Source organism: Biomphalaria glabrata, chromosome 12 (genome assembly GCF_947242115.1).
Source record: "Biomphalaria glabrata chromosome 12, xgBioGlab47.1, whole genome shotgun sequence".
Taxonomy (NCBI): Eukaryota; Metazoa; Mollusca; class Gastropoda; family Planorbidae; genus Biomphalaria; species Biomphalaria glabrata.
In genome coordinates this window covers 6,471,394-6,494,936 of record NC_074722.1, presented here as the reverse complement: position 1 = coordinate 6,494,936, position 23,543 = coordinate 6,471,394, and the positions used below count along the sequence as shown (strand labels likewise).

Genomic DNA, 23,543 nt, shown 5'->3' with positions numbered 1-23,543 from the left:
TTATTGTTCAAATTGAGATCTATTGCGATTATCTGCCTGTTAGAACTCACTTTCTGGAAATGAAATATGAAACAAATATTAAGTACATTTTATGTTTTATGGTTTGATGATTCAACCAATTTAAGTTCATTAAAGTTACATTTAAGAAATATTAAATTTTAAGAAATTTATTTGGATTCCCAGGTCTGGTATTAAATTGACTAATAACTTCAATCAGTTTAACATCAATCAAATTTATTATCTTTTTTGTTTTGTTTTCTTCTATTTTCCATGCAATGCAAGTATTTTTTATTTTTTTTTATTCACTCCAGTGTGTTTTGTATTTACAGCCAGTGGTTCAGAGAATACAGTGGTTCCCGTGTTCCTCACCAAGTTTTCGGACATACAGATATTGGATGGTGAGAATGTGACCCTAGAGTGTGAGGTCATTGGTTCTCCAGAACCCAACATTACTTGGTGGAAAAATGGACATGAGTTGCCTGCAGATCTAAGCTTTAGGTACATTTGGAAAATAATGTCATAGCCTTCTGAAAATGATTTATGGAACTTCTACTGCACTTGCTTGAAGTAAAATATATGTTCTAAAGGCCTCTTTTGGGAAAGCTTAAAAATGTTCTTTTAATAAGGATTTGGGATTAAGTATCAAATTTCCAAAAAAAAATTACTTTTTTTTTTATTGCTTTAGCAAAGTGCATTTTTCATGCTTATAGCATGCTTAGTTTGTGATTGTCTAATCTCTTTTGTGGAACAGTTGGAAGAGGGGTTTTCTGGGAAAAGGTTTTCCGTGCTGCCTTTAGGCACTTGGCAAACACAACTCTGCTCTGTCTATAGCAATCTATAGGGCAGATGATGTAAAGATCATGTGTTTCTCTCTCCAACAGTTAATGAGGGTGTCATGTAGCCAGCACAAAAACCAACCACCTTTACTTTCCCCAAATAATGTCAGGTACCCATTAGAGATTGTTGGACTCAGAGGCACCCCAAAATTAAGAATCCCATTCTTCACCAGGATTTGAACTCGGGATCCTGCTTCAGAAGCCAAGCACTTTACCGCTCACCTCCTGTGTAAATCATATTTCACTATAAATGTTTTCTCCTGTAATATTCTCAATAAATTTTGTTAAACTAGTCACTAAAATATTATTGAGATTTAGATTTTACTTTGAATTAATTATGGTAACTATTGTTTTATATATCCAGCTTATTTTTTATTTTACACTTACAACTTTTCCAAAGATAATATATTCTATATTATTTGTCTTCTAATGGTTAAGTGATTAATAATCTAGGTAGGCCTATTTAGTTTGATTTGAGTAAAACTATACTGAATTGCTTTTTGTTCAAATTATTTTACAGTGCCAACTATGATGGCAGAGTGTCCTGTCTACAGATAAACAACATGAAGTCTGAGGATTCTGGGATATACAAATGTACAGCAGAAAATACAGCTGGTAAAGTTTCACGAGAAGCTAACGTGACTGTTTTAGGTAAGCCCTGATTATTTATTGTATGCATGAGTTGTAACCAATGATGAGCTCAGTTTAAAATTTCCCATGAATCATGCTAGATAGCCACATTGGATGGCTGCCTGATCATGCGGTTTGCACCCTGGACTGTTGTTCTGTCATCTCGATGGTCCTGGGTTCATACCATCTCCAGTTGTCTTGGAGAAGGTTTAGGCTAGAAAGTAGATTATCTCTGAAGGAAAATCCAAAACATGTAAACCATTTTACAAACAATGTTAAAACAGATAAAAAGTGAGGGGGGTCAGTTAGGTTTATGGGTATAAGATATTTAAATGTATAAGAATCACCCAAAGCTCACAAGAGTTGTTCTTGTCTCTGCAATTGTTCACTACTATCAAATAAGTTTCATTCTTTTTCATTTCAAATAAATGTTCTACTAAATAAATAATTTTAAGTGTCATGAAAAAAAATGTAAAAAATGCTTTTATATATATATATCTCTGGTCACATTTTAATTCTAATAAAATACTACTCAGAGTAGAACTATAGATGTTGGTCTAAATACTAATTGGTGTAGAACTATAGATGTTGGTCTAAAAACTACTTGGTATAGAACTATAGATGGTGGTTTAAATCTTGAGGTTTTACACTTGTGTGCCAAAAATTTAAAAGTTTTTCAAAATTTCTAACACATTGAAATTTGATTTTCATTTTAAGTTCTGTATTTTTAGTCTTTTCTGAATATTAGTTTCTTCTCATTTATATGAAAATATGCATCATCTTAAATTTCTTTATCAGAGTTTTTTTTGTACAAGTGCAAGGGAGAATTTTTCCAACTTTACAATTTATTACATTTTCCATCAATGATGATATAAATTTAGTATAAATATAATAACGTCTATTATTTATTTCTCATTTCAACTCATTTACTGTCATTAATCCAAAATACTTTTACAAATCCCAGAATTGTCTATTTTTTTTTTCTTTATAAAATCACCAGTCAAGAGAGCTGCACACTTTGTGTCCAAACTTGAAGACGTCAACACAAGTCGGGGTAAAGCAGTGGTCCTCAGATGTTCAGTGGCTGGTACTCCCCAACCTTCTGTGAGCTGGACAAAAGATGGCATCAGCATTGGTCAGTCATCCAAATATATACAGTCCTATCACAATGGGGTAGCTCGGCTGGAGATTTTGCAAGTAGTCAAAGAGGACTCAGGAAATTATGAATGTGTGGCTGGAAATGTGGTGACAGAAACATCCTGTGCTAGTAGAGTTGTGGTCCTAGATCCAGAAGGTGAGCTCAGAGTCACTTTTGTATTATATTGCCAATACAGAAGAATCCAGTTAATGGAACCAAATTGGAATGCAATTGTTTTAGTCATAACTGGCTGGTCCGATTAGCCAAATATGACTGTATAATAATCTTTGTTTTAGAACTTTAGGATTTGGTCCGATGAAGTGGCTGGTCCAATTAAGCAATGGATTGATTTAACTGTATAATGAATGTGAAGGTGTTACTCATCTGATAGTGGAAGTGGATCACAACAACAGAAGACAAAACAAAATTAGAAAAATTATTTTAAAATCTTTCACACATATAGAGAGAGAGAGCAAATAAGAAAAATATTCTATTAAATTTTTTTTCTTTAGCTATATTTTAATTAAAAAAAACACTAAACTGTAAAAAAAAAATAATTAGATTATTACAAATTTTAATAATTGACTGGTTGATATCCACTTAAAATTATTTCTAGAGATAAACACATTTGAGCCAGAACAGAAGTTTGATAATTCAGAGTTAGTGTTAATTGAAGCAGCCAAAATTCCAAGTTCGTCTTACAAAAATCTTTTGGTGTCAAATTGGGGTTTATAGGAGCTATGTTGTATTAGTTAGGGTTAGGGTTAGCTTTCATTTTGACTTACATTGGGTTTACTCAATGCTCTACATAATATCTAAATGGATTTTTCTGTCATAATTAACATTATGTAACATCAGTATTTTATAAGGTAAGATAAGATAAGATTTGACCTTTGTTGAAACTAGACTTGTTCACATTTCCGTATTAATTTTTTAGATAAAAATATCAGTCTTTAAAATGTCTTAAATGTTTATTTTTTAAACCATCAGCTCAAAGGTCTACCCAGGCACCTATTGATGATCATGTCATCGAGACATTGCCTAAAGTGACCAGGACAAGGACATTTAAAAAGTTGTCAGAGCCACGGCCATCAGATATCATAACAGCTGTCATTCAGAGAGCTTCCTCCATGGAACTTCAAAGGACTCATAGTCTTGATCCAAGTTCTACGATACAAACCGAGCTCAGTGCTAATGTGGTCAACCAAAATGACGAGAAGCTTAACTCCTATGTGAGTAGCTCTACACCTGCACTGGCTAGTGAGATCAGTGTGGTTCCAAGACCAGCATCACTTGGGCAGCTGTCAAAGCCAGCAGTGAATTCAAGGAGTTTGACCAGCCTTGAAATACAGCCAAAGACTGACCAGACAAGTCCACTACCCCAGCTAGCTAAAGGGACCAACTTGGGTCGGTCAGTTTCGATGCATGTAGTTAGGAATAATAACCTTTTGTCCCCTGATAACTCTCCATTGACTACCAAGGTCACATGGTCTCCATCACGTGACCACTCAGGGAAGAGAGAAACAATAAACAAAGCGACATCATTGGAGATAATCAACGAGTCCAAACCACTGAATTCCATTCCAGGCTACAGGCCTGTGTCACCTGTGTTCCTAACATCACCTGACAAAGAGAAACCTTCAGTGTCACCTTTGGCTAGAAATGACATCACAGGTGGCAGTCTAGGTCATGACCCTGCCACCAAAGACATTCCAAAAATTCCAAAGTCAGAACTAGAAAATCATTCATCTTCTAAACTAATTACTCCACTACCGGCTACCTCACAGTCAAATCCAGCTCACGAGATTTCACTTAAAAAACTTGGACCCAGTTCAACTTCGCCATCACATCCAGTCACTACCTCATCCACTGAAAATGACCAGCCAGCCAAACAGGAAGTGAAAGCACTGCCGAGGGTCAGCCAACTGAGGCTGCAGTTTTTACAAAATGACTTGCAGGCTCAGCAGAGTAGACCACTGGCCAGTAGTGGGGCAGGAATCAAAAGATGGCACTCTCTGCCTCCTCAAGATATACGTCCCAATGTCGTGAAGGTAAGAAACTTTTTAAACCTTTTTATCTTTTTTGAGCTGATGGGAATGGGCTCATTAGAAAGCATGTTTTAGATTTTTTTTTGAAATACTAAATAAGGAAACTAATTTTCTATCTTTGTGTTCTCTTATTTCATATTTTAATAGCTTTTTACAAAGCTTTTGTCAACTCACTCTGTCTGTCTGTCTGTCTGGTGCAAATTTTGAACACCTTATTTCTCCCACTTCCCATTCTCGGATCAATTGTTCAATTATTCATTGTTATTAACATGAGTTAATCAAAGTATAATCCAAATGGATTAATTAAATACTTGTAAATAAACGTACAAAGCGTAAAATGGCCGGCTCCAGCTCCTCTACCACCGTAGCGAAAGCCACCTTGGCCTGCGGTGTTTGCGAACGGGAGTGTCTCTCCAGGATAGGGCTCCACAGCCACATGAGGAACTGCGAGATGAACCATAGTCATTTTACTACTGAAGGAGGCCATTGAAATAATTAATATTGTTTGACATCGAAAAAGAGGAAATAAATCTTACAATATTGAGATATATGTATGTAAATGTGGAGTTCTTTTACTTAGATGAGCTTTGTTTTTTTGCAATCCCGTGATTGTAATTTGAGCTGTTACATGTCAGTCATGTGATTATAATGTGAAGTGTTACATGTCAGAAACATCTGATATATCTACAGGTGAATGTAGTTCTAATGCGTCTCTAAGCCTCGGTGTGCGCGCATGTGTGTGTGGTGCCTTAGAGAGTGTCTGTTCGTGTTACATTAATAAGTGTTCTCATTTTTTATTTCAATCGCATTGATCGAATGTCCTGTGACGTCAAGTATTAGAGCTGATTAGCAATATTTGTTCACGAGATGCTCACATTGTAGCTAGGGCCGGCCTTAGATAATAGGAGGCCCTAGGCGAAAGGAATCTGGTGGCCCCCAAATGAAATATAAAAATAACAAATTAACAGCGAAAAAATAAAAGTACGCAATATTTAAAACCTAATGTACTCCATCAATAGCATGGGCACCAGTTCAAGTTATTTCTTCTCTAAAAAAAAAGTTTAGAGTCCTGTGCGAGGCCCTAGGCGGCTGCCCAGTTCGACAATGCCTAAGACCGACCCTGCTGTAGCTAGCAACTAAATTCAGTTTCTGTCTTTTGATTTCCACCATGCCAGCTCTCTATGAAAAGCGCCAAGTCCTGCAACAAAATCATGACAGCAGATGGAATAAACATATCACTTGTTTATGTCTTTATGACTTTATTCTTCACATACTGTTTCTCTGAAAGTCTAAGCAGCTGCTGCCATGATTGTGAAATTCCCTTCATAGAAATTATGTTATAAGTTTAGTCCTGCATGTCTACTTTGGCATGTAACTTTCCAAGGTTCCAGATTCCTCTTTATTGCTGACAACCTCCTATATCAAATGCACGTATATCCATCAACTTTTTGTGCTTGTACTTTTCTCCCGACTTAAGTACGCACTTTAACCCTTTTTTTAAAAAAATAGCTTTTATATAGCGCTTCGGTCCGATGTTTTTTGTTGTTGTTTTTTGTGGACCAGTGTGTGTGGTGGGGTATCTGGGGAAAGTTTTTTCGTGCTGCCTTTAGGCGCTCAGTAAACACAACTAGGCTAGAGCTGGGTGTCGAACTCAAGCCCTCTTGATTGGTGGCCAAGCGGTTGAAGCCTCTCGGCAACACATCCCACAAGCTTAGTTCATTAAGTTGAGATTGGTAAGAATGAAAGGTCATAAGGAAATATGTGTCGGTCGTTGGTTTTTAGCACCAGATTGATAGTACAACTAAATCGGTGTAGGTTTTTACCTTTACCTATCCCTTAGTCTGTTGGACCATTGGGGCACCATGCAAGATTCGTCGACCGTCTTTCTCCATTCTTCTCTGTCTTTTGCCTTAGTTAGAACCTCTTTCATTCGTTTATGTTGTCCTTCAATCAGTGGCGTTACAGCAATGGCGCAAAGGGATTGAATGCACTTGTCCAATGACTCTTGACCAGTTGGGGCCCACGTAAGAACTTAAGGATGACACTAAAAAGATAACTGAATTTTGTAAATCTGAAAAGCTCCATCAAAATATCCTAAATCCGAAACGTTATATTAAGTAAAAAAAAAAAACGTGTTTTCAGCTTGAGTTAATGCACCAACGACTTGGATTACTTTAATGTAAACATCTGCTTTCCATCAGGTTTATTATAATGGTGACTAGTCTGAATTTGTTCCCATTTCATCCCTTCTTTTTTGTCCATGTATCTTCATAAACCACCGATGGTAATAGTATTTATTTGGAGAGTGGGGGGGGGGGAGAGCGTTTGGTTTTGAAAATATTAACACGTTGTACAGAAAAATAACGAAAGGTGCAAGGTAACAATACAATCGTCAGGTCTAAAGGGATAGCCCTGATTGTCCCGAATTAATATTTCGCCACATCTGCTAATTATTCAATTTCTCAAAGCCTAGTTTGTTTCTTTTATTTTTTGCATTTAAAATATTTAAATTCGCCTTTCGTTATTTCCGGAGAAGAGGATTTGATATACCCGCGTATGCAGTGGGTATATAACGTTGAACAGTGGAAATGATCATGCACTATATACAAGTTCTCAGTAATCTTGACTGCTCAATGTGGGTGCGCTAACTTGTTTGCTTGTCTTGTGTTATTGTAAGTGAAAATATAATCTGAATTTAAAAAAAAAAAAGTATGCTAATATTTGAAAGTTTTACACCTAGAAGTGTTTTAAGAAAGTAAATGTGTAGGATGTAGAACTCATAAAAACATTTCTTTATTCATTTGAAACACCTTTAAGTCGTTTTACTCTGTTAAGAAATGGTACACAAAATTATTTTTAAGACTTTATTACTTGTCTGAGTCCTAACTGAATCAAACGTAATGACAATATTACTAATTACTTACAAAAAAAAAGGCACACAACTTGCATTGGAATGCCTTTTGGTAAATATACCGATACATTTAAATTACTCAATTGTTTTGTCTCATTTTACTATCATCGTATTGGAGGAAGGGGGCCCACCAACATATTCTTGAACCCGGGCCCACGGGTACCATGCTACGCCACTGTCTCCCATCACTTTCTCTGTCTGCCTCTTCTTCTTTTTCCTGGTACTGTTCCCTGAAGGAAGGTCTTTGCGAGCCCCGAAGATCTTGTAATATGACCATAGATTGTTAGCTTGCGTTTTTTTTACGATAATTAGCAGGTGCGGTGTTTGAATGTGATACCAAGGATCCTTCTGTCGCATCTCAATTCCATTGCTAGGTTCCTCCTCTCTAGCTCTGCAGTCAGCGTGCAAGACTCACAAGCATTTAAGAATATGGCCATGACCAGAGAGCGCATCAGTCTGATTTTGGTTCCGAGGGCATAGGATGAGATGCAGAGTGTGAAATAACTTGAACAAAAGTCTTTTTCAAACAAAACGTAATGTAACTTTTATAAACAATATAAACAAATTCAACTTCAAAGGGGATGCAATTCTAGTAATAATAATATGAAATGATATTTTTAAACAAAAAACTACTCACTACAAAAACACGTCTTTACTCGTTCAAATCTCTGGGACGTCTCATTCGTCTGTCGTTCCACTGGGATCACCCACGTGACGTCTTAACATAAATTATGACAGACCCTGTCGTGGTTTCAACATCTACAAGACCAAAAACTATTGCTCCCATTCTTCATCGTTACCTTGGTAACACACACACACACATATGTACACCGTAACATTGTGAATGTTAATAAGCTAATATTTAAGCCAATATTTTCAAATGTTTACGAAGATAACATTGACAAATCTGCCGTCAGCGTCAAGTAAATAGGGGAATAATTAATGAAAATAAATATCTCAAGAGCTTATTTCCGAACTGCCATGGTTTTCTTGACTCAAAGTTGGCATCCAAAGCACTGGTACCAATGGAGGAACTTACCTATATAAATTATAATAAGTAGGTCTTGGCGATAAAACAACATTTTTTTTTAAAGACAACTCTTGTTTTCTTCAAGTCTATTATCTTCCCTTGCTCTCTCATGCGATAGCAGCGTCACACCACTCATCTCCCACGTTTTTCTTTTTTCTCCACACACTCCCACACCCATGCACCTTTTCACCCACACATACTAGAGCACGCGCGTGTTGCTTTTTTTTTTTTAAAGTGTTAGTAGAAATTACTTTCTAAATTTAGGCATCCCCAAATTGTAGAATTCCAACGAGTCAGTTTTGTTATCTCCGCGATTTTTTTTTTTCGGTGTTTTGTTTTGCTTCAGACCAAACGTTAGCTCCGTGAGTTCTGTCAGTGCCACGAATACTCTTGACATCAGATTCCCCTTTAAGAAATTTGGTGCCTTGTTGAGTCAGCTTAGGTCCTTTCAGTCGACTCACAGAACTTATAAGATCCGCTTCGTACAACAGCTTAGATTCTTATACCCGCCAACATATTCCTTTAGCCGCCTCAGAATACAGATAATCTTTTTTCTGTCCACCTTCCAACAAAGCGTAGTTTCTTTTAGCCAGCCGCCTCTCAATACAGCTTCGACTATTGAAGCCGCCTTACTCAAAATGATCTAATGTGGTATAATTGAATGGAACATATGATAGAAAGAAGAAGTGATAAAGATAAAAATTAGAATGCCTACCCAAAAACAGTTGTTGGTTAGGAATAATATTTAAAATAAAAAACAGGGACGAAGCTGGCAGTTTGGTGTGATATAGGGAGCCTAGGGAGGTATGGTGTTGTGTGAAATATGTGTGGGAGCCTATGGAGGTATGGTGTTGTGTGAAACATGTGTGGCAGCCTAGGGAAGTATGGTGTTGTGTGAAACATGTGTGGGAGCCTAGGAATACACAGTGTTGTGTGAGAGCCTAGGGAGGTACGGTGTTGGGTAAAACTTGTGCCTACACAAAAATAACAATTGTTTATATTTAATAATTTAAAAAAAGCAGAGACGAAGCTGACAGTTTGGTGTGATGTGGGGAGCCTAGGGAGGTACGGATTTGTGTGGGAGCCTATGAAAATGCGGTGTTGTGTGGGAGCCAAGAGAGGTACGGTGTTGTGTGGGAGCCAAGGAAAGTATGGTGTTTGTGTGGGAGCCAAGGAAAGTATGGTATTTGTGTGGGAGCCAAGGGAGGTGTGGTGTTTGTGTGGGAGCCAAGGAAAGTATGGTATTTGTGTGGGAGCCAATAAAAGTACGGTGTTGTGTGGGCGCCAAGGGAAGTATGGTGTTTGTGTGGGAGCCAAGGGAAGTATGGTGTTTGTGTGGGAGCCAAGGAAAGTATGGTGTTTGTGTGGGAGCCAAGGGAAGTATGGTGTTTGTGTGGGAGCCAAGGAAAGTATGGTGTTTGTGTGGGAGCCAAGGGAAGTATGGTGTTTGTGTGGGAGCCAAGGGAAGTATGGTGTTTGTGTGGGAGCCAAGGGAAGTATGGTGTTTGTGTGGGAGCCAAGGGAAAAATGGTGTTTGTGTGGGAGCCAAGGGAAGTATGGTATTTGTGTGGGAGCCAATGGAGGTACGGTGTTGTGTGGGCGCCAAGGGAAGTATGGTGTTTGTGTGGGAGCCAAGGGAAGTATGGTGTTTGTGTGGGAGCCAAGGGAAGTATGGTGTTTGTGTGGGAGCCAAGGGAGGTACGGTATTGTGTGGGCGCCAAGGGAAGTATGGTGTTTGTGTGGGAGCCAAGGGAAGTATGATATTTGTGTGGGAGCCAATAAAAGTACGGTGTTGTGTGGGAGCCAAGGGAGGTACAGTGTTGTGTGGGAGCCAAGGGAGGTACGGTGTTGTGTAGGAGCCTACGGAGGTACGGTGTTGTGTGGGAGCCTAAGGAGGTACAGTATTGTGTGGGAGCCTATGGAGGTACAGTGTTGTGTGGGAGCCTAAGGAGGTACGGTGTTGTGTGGGAGTCTAAGGAGGTACGGTGTTGTGTAGGACCCTAAGGAGGCACGGTGTTGTGTAGGAGCCTAAGGAGGCACGGTGTTGTGTAGGAGCCTAAGGAGGTACGGTGTTGTGTAGGATCCAGGAGCCTATAGATGTACGGTGTTCTATGAGAGCCTAGAGATATACGTTGTTTTGCTGGAGCCTAGGAGGTACAGTTTCGTGCAAGAGCCTAGAGATAACTAAGTTGGCTCAAATTGTAAGTTTTTGTTTTCTTCTTTGTGTCTTGGATCCATATTGTTCACATACCTGTTATACAGAGACATCAGCACTGCCAGGAGAAGACAATCTCTTCTCAGGTACACGCTGTGCTGATCACCTCCCTTCGTAATAATGCTATCTCGTTTATTTGTTGTGTTTATTTGTTGGCGGAGCCTGCGGGAAACAAATAAAATGACAAAAACGTTTGCTATTCGTTTATTGCGAGGGAGGAGATGGAGAGGCCTGCACAATGCATTTATTAAGGAATCCTGTTCTACACTAGAATTGAACAGAACATGCTCCGTCTAGTTTTACTCTAATTAGTCTTAATTGTAAATAATGTATTTGAGTAATATTACGTACTCCCTCGAAATCAACGTCACATTTAAGCATTCAATCTGATAGCTAAATATAGAAACAGTATAGAAAGAAATGCGTGTTGTTTTTTTTTACAAAGCTTATATCAACTCACTCGTGTTGATGTGTGTTTTATATAGGTTGCACCACTCGGTGTTTGGGAGTAACATCCCTTGTAACTTTTGTTGTCAACCAAGAAGACGTAGGATTAAACAGCCGATTTTGGTGTCTATAGCTTATACCTAGAGTTTTGTTATTATTCGTTCATGGTAATCAACAACTCGGTTGGTCTGTCTGTCTGATACAAATTGTGTACACGTTATTTCTCCCATCGCCTTTTTTTTTTTTGGATCAAGTTAAAACTTTACACAATTAATTGGTACCCCTTTCAAAACACGAATCTATTAAACATATTAAACAATTAATTAACTAATTAATCAGAGGTAGGTGATTAATTTGGTTTGATATAGAAAAAAGGAAATAAATCTTACTGCACTGAGATATATGGATTTAGATATGCAATTCTTTCTTTTATATTTGTTTTTAAAAAATATAATAATTATATTTTGCTTGCTATAAGTACACAAAAAGAGAAAATACACATATTGTTAAAGAGACTATGGGCTATTTGAACATACACTACACTTTGTGAAGGAGAATATACACATTTCATTGAAGAGAGGATTCTTCTTGTCTTATCTTATATAATACAGACGTTACTTCAAAAAAGAAGATGATTACGTCCTAGGCGTCATGCATTCAGTCATGCATATTAACCAATGACTTAAATTCTGGCAAGTCACTGGTTTTCCTGGCTAGCTCAGGCAACCCATTCCATGCTCTAATAGCACTAGGGAAGAAGGAGTATTTGTACAAATTTGTCCTAGCATATGGGACGAGGAATGTGCCTTTGTCTTTGTGTCTTTCAGAGTATTTTATTAAATTTTGTTTTTGTATTTGAAGATTATGGTTCGGTGTTTTATGTATAATTGCTGCTTTACTTTTAAGTCTTCTATCCTGAAGGCTTTCTAAATTTAGTGATTTAACTAAAGGTGTTACTCTAGTCAAGTGTGAATATTCGTTTGTTATGAATCTCACTGCCAATTCTCTCTGCTGATCTGGTTTGCAATGAAAAGAAGATACACATGTCATTAAAAAGAAGATATGTATTTTGGTAAAGAAAAAAAAATCTTAATTTGTTTTGTTATTAATTTCGTTTTTTTTGTTTTTTTAAATATTTTTTTATATAAAGAGCAGATTCTTTACGTTCAATTAAAAGGAGATTTACATTGTTAAACGAAACAAAATAAATTGAAATTTTGCATTCGCCTTGTGTTATACGAGAATTGACTAGAACAAATCAAATATTCAAAATCGTATATGCTTATAAGTCTGCTACACTGGGAGATACTTCCCTACAGACTGAATGCTGTAATATATTTGTGGAGGCACCGAAGACAGCATTTATACAGCGAATGGACCCCACGATGACCTGCTAACTATTGTCAAAAAAACTAAAATTCTGCAAGGTCTTCAGGGTTCGCAAAGACCTTCCTTCAGGAACAGTACCAGGAAAAAGAAGAAGAGACAGAATGAGAAAGCGATGGGAAGACAACATAAAGAAATGGATGGGCCATTGAGGGAGATTCTGTCCAAGGCAAAAGACAGAGAGGAATGGAGAAGGGTGGTCAACAGATCTTGTGTCGTGACCAAACGGTCCAACAGACTAAGGAATCGTGACCTCCGTGATGTCGAAGGTGCCGAAGGGATAGACGAAGGAGAAGGTAGCGCGGGCTAGAAAACTTTTTGACCGTTAGAACAAAAACAAAAAAGAATGAAGCTACTGTACCAGACTACAACATCTGAACATCAACTCTTACTATTTGTTGACTTGTTCTCAACACATATCTAGGCGCTCACCGGAAAGGCTTCGTTACGTTTTAAGATGCAGTAATTAACTTCCATGTTTTCGGCCTCCACTACCTGTGCTGTACCTGCCCACCCCGCGACAACCACCCTTCTGGCAATGGATCTGGCCAGGTAAAGGCAAATTCTTTCCCTGGTATTTCTTTCTCTATTTAACTTATTTAAAAAAGAGAGAGACTGAACTAAACGTTAATAATTCACTATAGTGCTTTGGATCACTTCAATTCCGTTTTAGATATTTTTTGTTTAATTAAGAGAATTTAATCTTTTGCTGCCAACGACTTGCCAGTTAATGTAGTTGGAATGCTATGTAAAAATGGAATGTTGATAAATGACTTTATTTTGTGTTTTCTAGACGTGTGTCCCTCTGCCGACCACATTACTTCACCAACCTGTGTGATAGACAATGGTCTAGACTCTAGATCCATAGCAACTTTTTAAATTAATTAAATCACATATAAACATGTTAAATGAGTTCATTGCCCTTTTTTTTTAAATTTGTTTTAAGTAAATACTTCCATAATATCATATAATAGAAATAACACCAATTGTTTTCAGACATCAACTTTAAAATGTTTCATTCTCTTCGAAATCCCCCAAAAATTATTGCGCCAAAATCAAAAATAATTTTATGTGTGCAGTGATTCATAAAAGTTTTATTAACGACAAAAAAAAGGTTTTTAAAAATCCATTTTGGCCTTTGTCCTATTTATACCTTGCAATGCTTCAATTGAGCCCTGGACGATTCAGTTCTTGTAGCAACTGTGGCCACTCTTAACGAGGGTGCCATGCGCATGCGGCCTGCACAACGCCCAACGGCCTTTACTTTTCCCCAACTATTGTCAGGTACCCATTAGAGCCTGGACTAAAGAGCCAGGCAGTGTTTCTCAAACTATGGGGCGCGATGTACTGACTAGATTAATACATAAGACTGTCTACGTCTATTTATTTATTCCACTCCCCGATGAAACACTTGAGTCGAGTGCGGGAATTCCCGCTGAAGCCGTATTTAAAATAAAAAGAAGCAAGCTTAATTTAATTTGAAGAGGATCATATTTTGAGAAATTTTTTAACGGTCCAACCCAGAGTTTTCACTGTGTGGCCCAAAGACATAAATAAACTGTCAACTTTCGAAAATCGTTAGAGCCGTTTTCGAAATACCCGTCCAGTTTCCAGTCAGTTTTCAAGCAGTGCCACCGCTGTACTCATAGAGAGTTGGCAAGCTTATAGGAGGAATAGTAAAAACAAAATGTTTTAAATAAGGTGGATTGTTTTTTTTTGTTTGTTTGTTTTTTCTTCCAGAAAGCTATAACAATTTATTAAAAACTAAATATGGCGTCTTTGGCCCTATAGCATTACAAGAATGAAAAAGAAAGTAAAAGTTCCCCTTTCAGACCTTGCGATCTATAGGGCAGATGATGTTAATTAAGGTCATCTGTCACTGTGGCCACTCTTGACGAGGGTGTCATGCGAGCTGCACAACGACCAACTGCCTTTACTTTTCCCCAACTATTGTCAGGTACTCATTAGAGCCTGGACTAAAGACCCAGGCAGCGTTTCTCAAACTATGGGGCGCGATGTACTGACTAGAGGGACGCGTAGAATTTTTCTTTCTCCAAGCACAAAAAAAAACACCAAAAACTGCGATATTTGTAATGTAGCTATAAATCCATATTTTTAGTAGGCATATTGGTCATGTAATAAAATATATCATTGCCAAAGTTTAAAAAATATATTTAACATGATTTTGTGGCATCGTTTACTTTGTACAGTAAAAAGGTGCATGAAACAATATTATTCATTGAAAGAACACATTTCCTAAGTCTTCGACACGATTTCTACAATCAATTTACCCACTTTTCTTACGTCAGAACGGACTCCTGCTAGTGACGTACCCTCGTTCTATTGACGTCATTTGCGTAATAAAAAAAACGGGCCCACGCTCGATTTGATTTTGTTATACTCAATCTAGGGGAAAGGGCCCACCATTATATTCTTGAACCCGGACTGCTTAATACATGGATATGGCGCATTCTGACAACTAATGGCCTTGCAATATGTTCCTTGCCCGCACCAAATAAAGGTCTCGCGCCGCCACTGGGCCCACTGAATACAAGAATGCTCTTACGACCATTTAAAAGCAGATAGCTCGCGGCTGTTTCAAAAGTCTCTAGCACTTCAGTATCTGCCTGACCCACTAATATCTGAACTATTGTGATCTGTTCTCTTTCAATTGTGAAAAATAGTGCTTCGTAGAACGAAGACGTCAAGAGAATGAATTTCTGCTGCTCAGAATGATGGAAAACTTACTCCTAGCTGACTACTGGATTTGGGGGGGGGGGGGTATCTTTAATATTTTTGGTCTCAGGGGACGCCAGTAGTAAAAGCTGTACCGGCCTTAGATTATTGGAGGCCCTAGGGAAAGTGAATTTGGTGGCCTCAAATGAAATAGAAAAATAAAATATATACAGCGAACAAAAATAAAATTATGCACTGCATTAAAAATATAGTGTAGTCCAACAATAACATTGATGACAAGAGGCGCTATTTCTTCTCTTTTAAGAAATGTTTTATTGTTCTCAATGAGGCCCTCTCCAAACGGAGGCTCTAGGCGGCTGCCTGGTTTGCTTATGCCCAAGACCGGCCCTGGTAAAAAAATGTGAGAAACTCTGCAACTTTATTTCTTTCTATATTTTATTATCAAGCATTTAAATCGGAAGAAAATAAAATATATGTCTAGAGATCAAGTGTACCACCAGCCCGCAATCACTAGAGTTCTTCTTATCTTTCCAAACTGCCTTTGCACGTGTGTCTCGAAGTGAACTGGTAGATATATACATACATAATACATATATATGTGTGTTCAAACGATATATATATATATATATATCGTGTTTTGCCATTTTGCAAGAATTCCCTTGTGAAAAATGTTGTGCTCCAATGTGGAAGTTTTCATGGGGTCAGGTCCGGTTTAAGTATATGTAGGCCCCTACAAGTTTTCAAAACTTATAATAAACATCCACTTATTAATAAGATACTAATATCTCAAAAATATTCCATATTTTAGAAAAACGACAGAGTGATTGTAAAGTGAAACAAATTTTCTTCCTTTATTCACGTTTTAGTTTTTAAAAATGTATATAAATTTAATGTTGTAAATCCTGAGCAGCATCTCTATATTACGAGCAGGCTACAATTGGACACTACTTAGCTACGACAATGTTGCCAACAGTGACCGTAAGATTGAAAGGAGTGACACTAACATGCAATAAATGTTTGAAAAAAAAAAAGAACAAGTTTCTGATCCGTCGAAATTTGGATATTTTTTAGCGGCCCCCGAAAGGGGAAAAGACGCTATTAGTTTTGTGAGAAATGGTTGTCCATCTGTCCGTCCGTCCCGTTTAGATCTCGTTAACTAGAAAAGATAGTGAAAATCCGATATCATAATATTTTAGTTCATTCAAAGTTCTGATGCAACGGCTAATTTTTTCTTTTCTAAAAGCGAAAAATCTTATTTTTAAAATCACTTATGCAAGCAGTTTTTTCATAAAAATACACCACTTATACAACTATTCACTATTAATAGTAACAAACACGGTAGGCTCTTTAGTAGAGGAGATAACTATTTACCATATTTTCAACACATTTATGCAAATGGTTTTAGACCTTTCTTTTTAAAAAATATATTTTACATTTGTATTGCTACGTTATATAAGTACTGTTCTACCAACTACTACTTCTACCCAAAAATAATGTTTACTTTTTTTCAAGAGAAAAAAACTATTTAGTATGCTATGCATATAAGTTGGACATAATTTTAAACAACGATTAATAAGTAGGTTTTCATATTATCGCATGAACTGCAGTGCTATACCGAGGTAATAGAACATTTAACTAAAGGATTTTTATTTTTTTACAGAAATGTTTTGTTTTTTTTTAAATAGGATTTAAATAAGAAATTGACCCTCTACAAAACAATTAAATCATTTAGATATTCATTATAAGATATCAGTTAGGCCAGGTTCGCATTAAATTTCACATTCACTTTCACCTATCCTTTGGTCTGCTGGACCGCTGGGGAACCACACAAGATCTGTCAACTTTCTTTCTCCATTTTTCTCTGTCATTTATCTTAGATAGGATTTAATTCTGATGTTCTATCTGAAAATATTGATGCTTACCTTTTTACCTGCTTGGGTGTACCACTTCGGGGGCCGATTTTGAGTTTGTGTTTCCACACAGTCTTTGTAACCTTGTTTTTATATTTATTTTGTGGAGCCCGCTTTCTTTTGGACTCCCCTGAACAGTAGCCCTGCTTGCCCTCCCCTAAATCCAGACTGATGTGGTGTGTTATATTTATGAAGTAGAATAAAAATCTATGTAAGTCGCAATATACTGTTTGTTAGTTCTTCCTATGCAAATTCTTTAATTACCCTTTGATATTCTATAAAGATTAGGCTGGTATCGATATTTTACAAAGTCATTTATGATCTTTACTATGGATCAGGTAATCGATTAGACTTGTTTTTACCGCCATCTGGCAACAATGGAGTCTTGTTTTTGTTTCTCTGCCAAAGTTACGTTTGGAATCTCTTAAGTGGTAGAACTAGTCTCATGTGTTTTTTTATTCGTAAATGATGAATGGCCTGAATTTTGACTTTAGCAAACGTAATTCATGCAGAAAATGACTGCTTTTTGTTAATACTATAATTTGTAATCAGAAATAAATTTGTTTTCTAGTATTGACCTAGGAAGACAGCGGCTTTGTCTACATTAGATGTGGCTAAATATATAGGTCGAAACTGGGTTTGCGTGATCATACTGAATGACACTACACTCATCCTTAATCATTGGAATTGATGATAATGTCTAAAAACATGGAAAAATTTTTTTAGAGATAGTCTGAAATGCGAAATACTTTGATTGTTTTTGGGTAAGGGACATTGTGAACTCAACTAAATTTGATCTAAAAATTGTAATGTTTCGTTTCGTAGATGTTTATATAAGTAGTTTTTATTTGGCATGTTTGAATGTATGGTAACAATCGTCATGTTGAGTTGTTAGTAAACTTGCAATGGCAATTTTAAAAAAAAAATCACTGCATCAGTTCAATAGATGAAAGGGCTAAACTTAATAGCAGTATAGAGAGTATTTTTAGGGGGAGGGGTGTCTACAGTAGCTCCTCCAATCACCTGACATTTAAATCGCTTGATGACCTTATCTTCTCTCACACACTGGATCGTTGATAGTCTAAAGTTGGCACATCTTGTGACGTCTTCACTCTGGGAGCGTGTGTTGGCTTGGGGTGGGGAAGCGTGTGGGGTGCATGGCAAGAGGAGATAATCTTCTCCTTTCACTTCATCTGAGTAAATAAGGTTATGGGCCCTGCGATCTTCATCAGATCCAGCCTCGCCCTCTCTAACCCCATTGTTTTCAAAGGACCTGCTATCCTGCAGTAGCTTTCACTAAGATGTAGCCACTGCAGTGGCGTAGCTAGCAATGTGCGGGTGGTGCGGGCCGCACCGCATCAAGTGGTGGCGGTAATCAAACTGAGGACAAACTTTCTCAGTAAATCTACACAGTGTAATTACATGAATGATTAAAAATAAAATTTTAATTTGCTATGTCCTATATTCTTTCTTAAATTTAATTCTTAAATTTAATGTAAGCTGTAGACCAGCTTGAATCAAATTTGACCAGATTTGTTTAAATCGCTGAAAACAATGCACTTTTACTCTTGTTTGTGAAGCCTTCAATGGACTGGTTATGGACAAGTTTAAATTACTAATCTCTTTTGTGGACCAGTGGGAGGAGCGGCTATCTGGCAGAAGATTTTCCAACCGCTCAACAAACACAACCCTGCAAGAGTCGGGATTCGAAATGAAGCCCCCGTGTAAGGTGGCCAAGTCGTAACCAAGAGGTTTAAGCCTCTCAGCGACACATCACTTGTTTGGAGGGAACTTGAAGTTTGTGTTTTCTCTTAAATCAGAATCTGGCACTCCGTGGGCATCGCGAACGAGTTTAGCAAGAATTGGCAGTACAAAATCAAAGAAATATCCTGGAGTGAAATTACTAACCAAGTACGATCTATTCCTGAGAGACCGAATAAGTAAAAGTCCCAACCAAAAAAAAAAACGAATTTATTATAATAGAATTGCTCACGAAAACAAAACAAAACAAAAATCATACAAAAATTTTGAAAAGCAAATATTTCTCGATTATATCCACAGTACACCTAACATCTAAAAAACATGGATAACAAATTTTATGGTACATTGTCATGTAGAGCACCAAGACGTATTCGCCACAAGAAAAAATAGCCAGGCGAAAAAAAAGATGAAGATAGAGTTTCTGTCAACACACAAGAAAGAGCTTCTGATGGTAATACTTTCCTTGGACCGTATCGTTCATGAAATAATAACTCCATAAGAACAACGTCATGATAAATATGAATCCTCAGATGGAGATCTCGATGGTTCTCCCAGCGACATAGACAAAAACGAAGTTTTTTCTGGTCATCAGGTAATTGTCGCTGTTTCTCCACAAGTCTCCGAACTTCCAAAACAAGAATCTATTAAGCTTTATAGTTTTATTTTTTAAAAAGTCAGTCCCCAAATATTACCATCTTGATGCGCAAATTTTTTTACTATTGTGGTAAGTGTGGCTACATGCAAGCGAAGCTTTTCTAAACTTATTTTGATGCTAATTTACTTACAATCAACGATGACGAATTTACGAATCACAAATTTGGCACTCTCGTCTATTGAACAAGACTAGAGGGAAAAAAAACTGATTTTGATAAACTTATCGATAGTTTGCCGACAAGAAAGCACGTGAGATTCACTTTATTATTATCTTTATTTGTAAAATCAATTCTTTGTGAAATAGCAATGCTTATATAATGAATACACTTTATTTCGACATTTGAAACTTTTCGCTGTTTTATAACTTTTTTTTAGAGGGTATCACGAGGAACTGGGGCACATGGCATCAAATACCCTAACTACGCCACTGAGCCACTGCTTTTTTTGTTTTTATTGGCATTCTGTTCTCAATCTCTACAGTACACGGGTCATTACCTTTTTCTATTTTCAACAGAATGTTTAGCCAACTCTCTCTTCATAATTAATGTTTAAATGGAATATATCAACAAGTAGTTCATCTTATTAGTGAGTTATCAATTCTAATGAGCTTCTGTTACACAATTTATATCGTCTCACTCTGTCTGTCTGTCTGGTACAAAGTGTGTACACGTTATTTCTCCTTTACCCATACTCGGATCAAGTTGAAACTTTTCAAAATTATTTATTGACATGGATAAGACATTTATCAATAAAAAATTTTAACTAATTAGTCAATTAATTACTGGTAATTAATTTTTTATACCAACAAGGGAAATTAATCCTTCAGTATTCACAGATACGGCTAAATATGTAGGGTTTCGTCCCCTTAGATAGTTGACCACGCTATTTCTCCCACACCCATTGTCGGATCAAGTTGAAACTTTAAATAATGATTGTTCCTAGCAAAACAAGATTCAGTCTTACATTAAAACGAAGTTTAATCATTATCAATGTATGACACCAACTTTTTCAATTACTGCAGCTGACTAGGTCTTAGATCGTACCTTAAAATCATCTATGTATCCCCCCCCCTTTTTTTTTTTTCATTCTTTCTCCAGACACAAACACTCTTAGATATATATAAGTGATTTTATTCAACCTTCACCTCTATATCTAGTATCAGCCTTGACCTTCTCCTACGTATGTCTTTCTCTGGCATGCACTCTCGTTGGTCTGGGTAGAATATTAGTACATTATGTTGAGGGGTAGGCTACTTCTCTCTCCATCTCTCTCTCTCTCTTCCTCTCTCTCTCTCTCTCTCACACACACAAATATTGTCCCTTACTTTCGTTCTCTCTTTCACTCTGTCATTCTCTCTCTCTCTCTCTCTTTTGGCGTCTCTCTTTCCATCTCTGTAGGTCTCTCTCTCTCTCTCTCTCTCTCTTTTGGCGTCTCTCTTTCCATCTTTGTAGGTCTCTCTTTCTCTTTCTCTCTCTCTCTCTCTCTCTCTGTTACTCTATCACACATACATACACACACCTGTTCTATCTCTTTCCACTAGTTTCTCATCTGCTTATAACCAAGTCTTCATTTCATTCCCACACCAACTCAATGTTCCAGTCTGTCCAGCATCGTGTCTATTTTTAGATCTGCTTATTTCTTCAACGCTATAACTCTGCAACTCTCCCAGAAAGAAACATAGAGACCAAGTCGCTAACCTGTTAGAATCTTATCTACAGCACAATATATTACGACATTTTAACGCTATATCTTCCACATCACTGCATAATCATTTAATTTTTTCGCATTAACATTTTAGCTCGTTTTTTAATTTAAATTTTTTTTGGGGGGGGGGGGGGGGGAATGTGAACAGTTTAAAAAAAAAAAGTCCCTTTCAAGATCTTGCGGTGTTATAGATCAAGTTTAAAGGATGTCCGCGCTCCGAGATTTCTATTTAAAGTCAGAATACGAAACTTAAAGTTTTTTTTTTTTTAACATTACAGCTTCCTTGTTATTTTTTTTCCTTTTTATTACATACGGCAATAACTCCTAGGATTAGGATAAGCTAATGGTCATAAGGACGTTAGATGTGGAAGCTGTTTATATATGAGCCTGTCTGTTTTTGCTAAATAGAGAAGTGTCAGTCCAGAGTCCAGACAACTATTTTTGTTTCAAACTGTTGGACACAGAGTCTCGCGAATAAAACTGTTGATCTACATAGGTTCTGGCTTTCTGTTAACTTAGAGCAAAGATTCTGAGCGCACTTCAATGTTCATGCTCGCTCTTACTTCGAGATATAGAAGAAACCTGCAGAAGTTACTTTTTTTTCTGTTACCTCCCTTTGCGGAACGAAACTAGTTCCCGATCCCTTCACCAGGGCCGGTCTTAGGCCGCTGCAAACTATGCGATCGAAGTGGGCCCCGCGCGAAATCTAGGTGTAAATTATTAAATTAAACCATTTTAAACTTATTATTAAAGGGTTCCTTGAATTCTCCTGAAATTGCTAAATATACAAAAAGTCTTGAAAATCTGAAATTATTAAAGTCTTCTGAAGACTCATGCAAATGTCCTTAAAAACAGACAAAATTGTCATTTATGGTTGTCATTCAATATGGAAAACGCCAATCCTACTCGCGATTAAAAAAAAACCCGGCAATGTCAGCTTTCATTTAATAAAACTAATAATAACGCGAATTTTAACCAAAAAAAGAAGTTCAAATACTTAATTTACTTTAATAGTCACTAGCCAGTTGAAGGTAAATCTAAAAAGCAGATTTGAATGTTTATCGGCTTTTTGTTGGAAAACTACTATCTACTGTAGATGGCTCGTAAAGTTAATTTGACAGTGATTTTTTACTCTGTAAAGAATAAACAAAATGCAAAGACAAATTTATTTTCTAATATAAAATCTTAATTTTCACTTATTATCCTTATCCCTACTCAGACTGGGCCCCGCGCAATCCGTTTCGCATAGGGCCCCGCAATCTATAGGACCGGCCCTACCCTTCACATCGCTACTCCTCGCGCCTTTTTTTCCTCGTCCTCTGCTCATTTCTTTCATCTACAGGTCAACAATCAGCCTCTCGTGTTACCATGGCATCCTAGTCATTGTATTCATCCGCGTAGACAAAAGTTTTGACTAGAGTAAGAACACGATTTCCTGGTCCAGTGGATCTCAGTAGAACATGTCAAATTCAGGAAGGTGGCCAAACAAAAATTAAACAGCCCACGATAGTACGGTTCGCATCCATTACGCCTGTGCCTATGTCTTTAGGATTTGTCTCTTTTGTCACGTGAGATAATGCAATGGACAAAAAAGTCATTGCGAAACGTGACACACATTTATGATCTTGTTATCAAAATAGTTTGGAAATCCAAATGTCTTCACAATTTTAGTTTTAAATAGTGTCCGTTAAGACAGTGGTGTTGCTTGGAATTTGCCATCATTTGGGAGCTCGGGGAGTTGACCTCTTTAGAGGCCCTAGCATTTTGACATTCGACATCATGACATGAGATAATGGCGTACTATTTCTTGTTCATATTTAATGTAAAAAAAAAAATTCGAACACCTATTTGGGGACCCGTCAAGTGGGGGCCCGGGAGATTCTCAAATTCTCCCCCATATCCCACGTAATGTGTACCCCAGTTTAAACAATGCTGTATCCCTACTGGTAGTTTTTGTTCTTTAAGCTGTTGTTTTTTTTTAATCCGGTCCCATATTCTTGGTGTCAAAATTGCATTGTGGGAAATTGAGAAATGTTCTGTGTTACGTCCAGCGATGAGTTTCTTCGTCCTGTGGATACTGGCAGGAGAGTGAGTTCGAGTCTTGCCTAGTACCAGGTAGATGTGCCACGCCGCGGTAAGTCTCCAGGTGAAGTCCGGCTAGATACCTGTACCAACT

General features: G+C 37.3%; 1 protein-coding gene across 5 annotated transcripts in view; it reads left to right on the top strand.

Moving 5' to 3' along the window:
- LOC106051420 (uncharacterized) overlaps positions 1 to 23,543 on the top strand; it is a 187,175-nt gene that overhangs the window by 117,735 nt on the left and 45,897 nt on the right. For all 5 annotated transcript variants that reach the window (XM_056007179.1, XM_056007178.1, XM_056007177.1 and 2 more), the window contains 4 exons: positions 330 to 498; positions 1,357 to 1,487; positions 2,467 to 2,760; positions 3,595 to 4,655. In XM_056007179.1, coding sequence (XP_055863154.1) covers positions 330 to 498; positions 1,357 to 1,487; positions 2,467 to 2,760; positions 3,595 to 4,655 — 1,655 coding nt within the window. The remainder of the gene's footprint in view (positions 1 to 329; positions 499 to 1,356; positions 1,488 to 2,466; positions 2,761 to 3,594; positions 4,656 to 23,543) is intronic.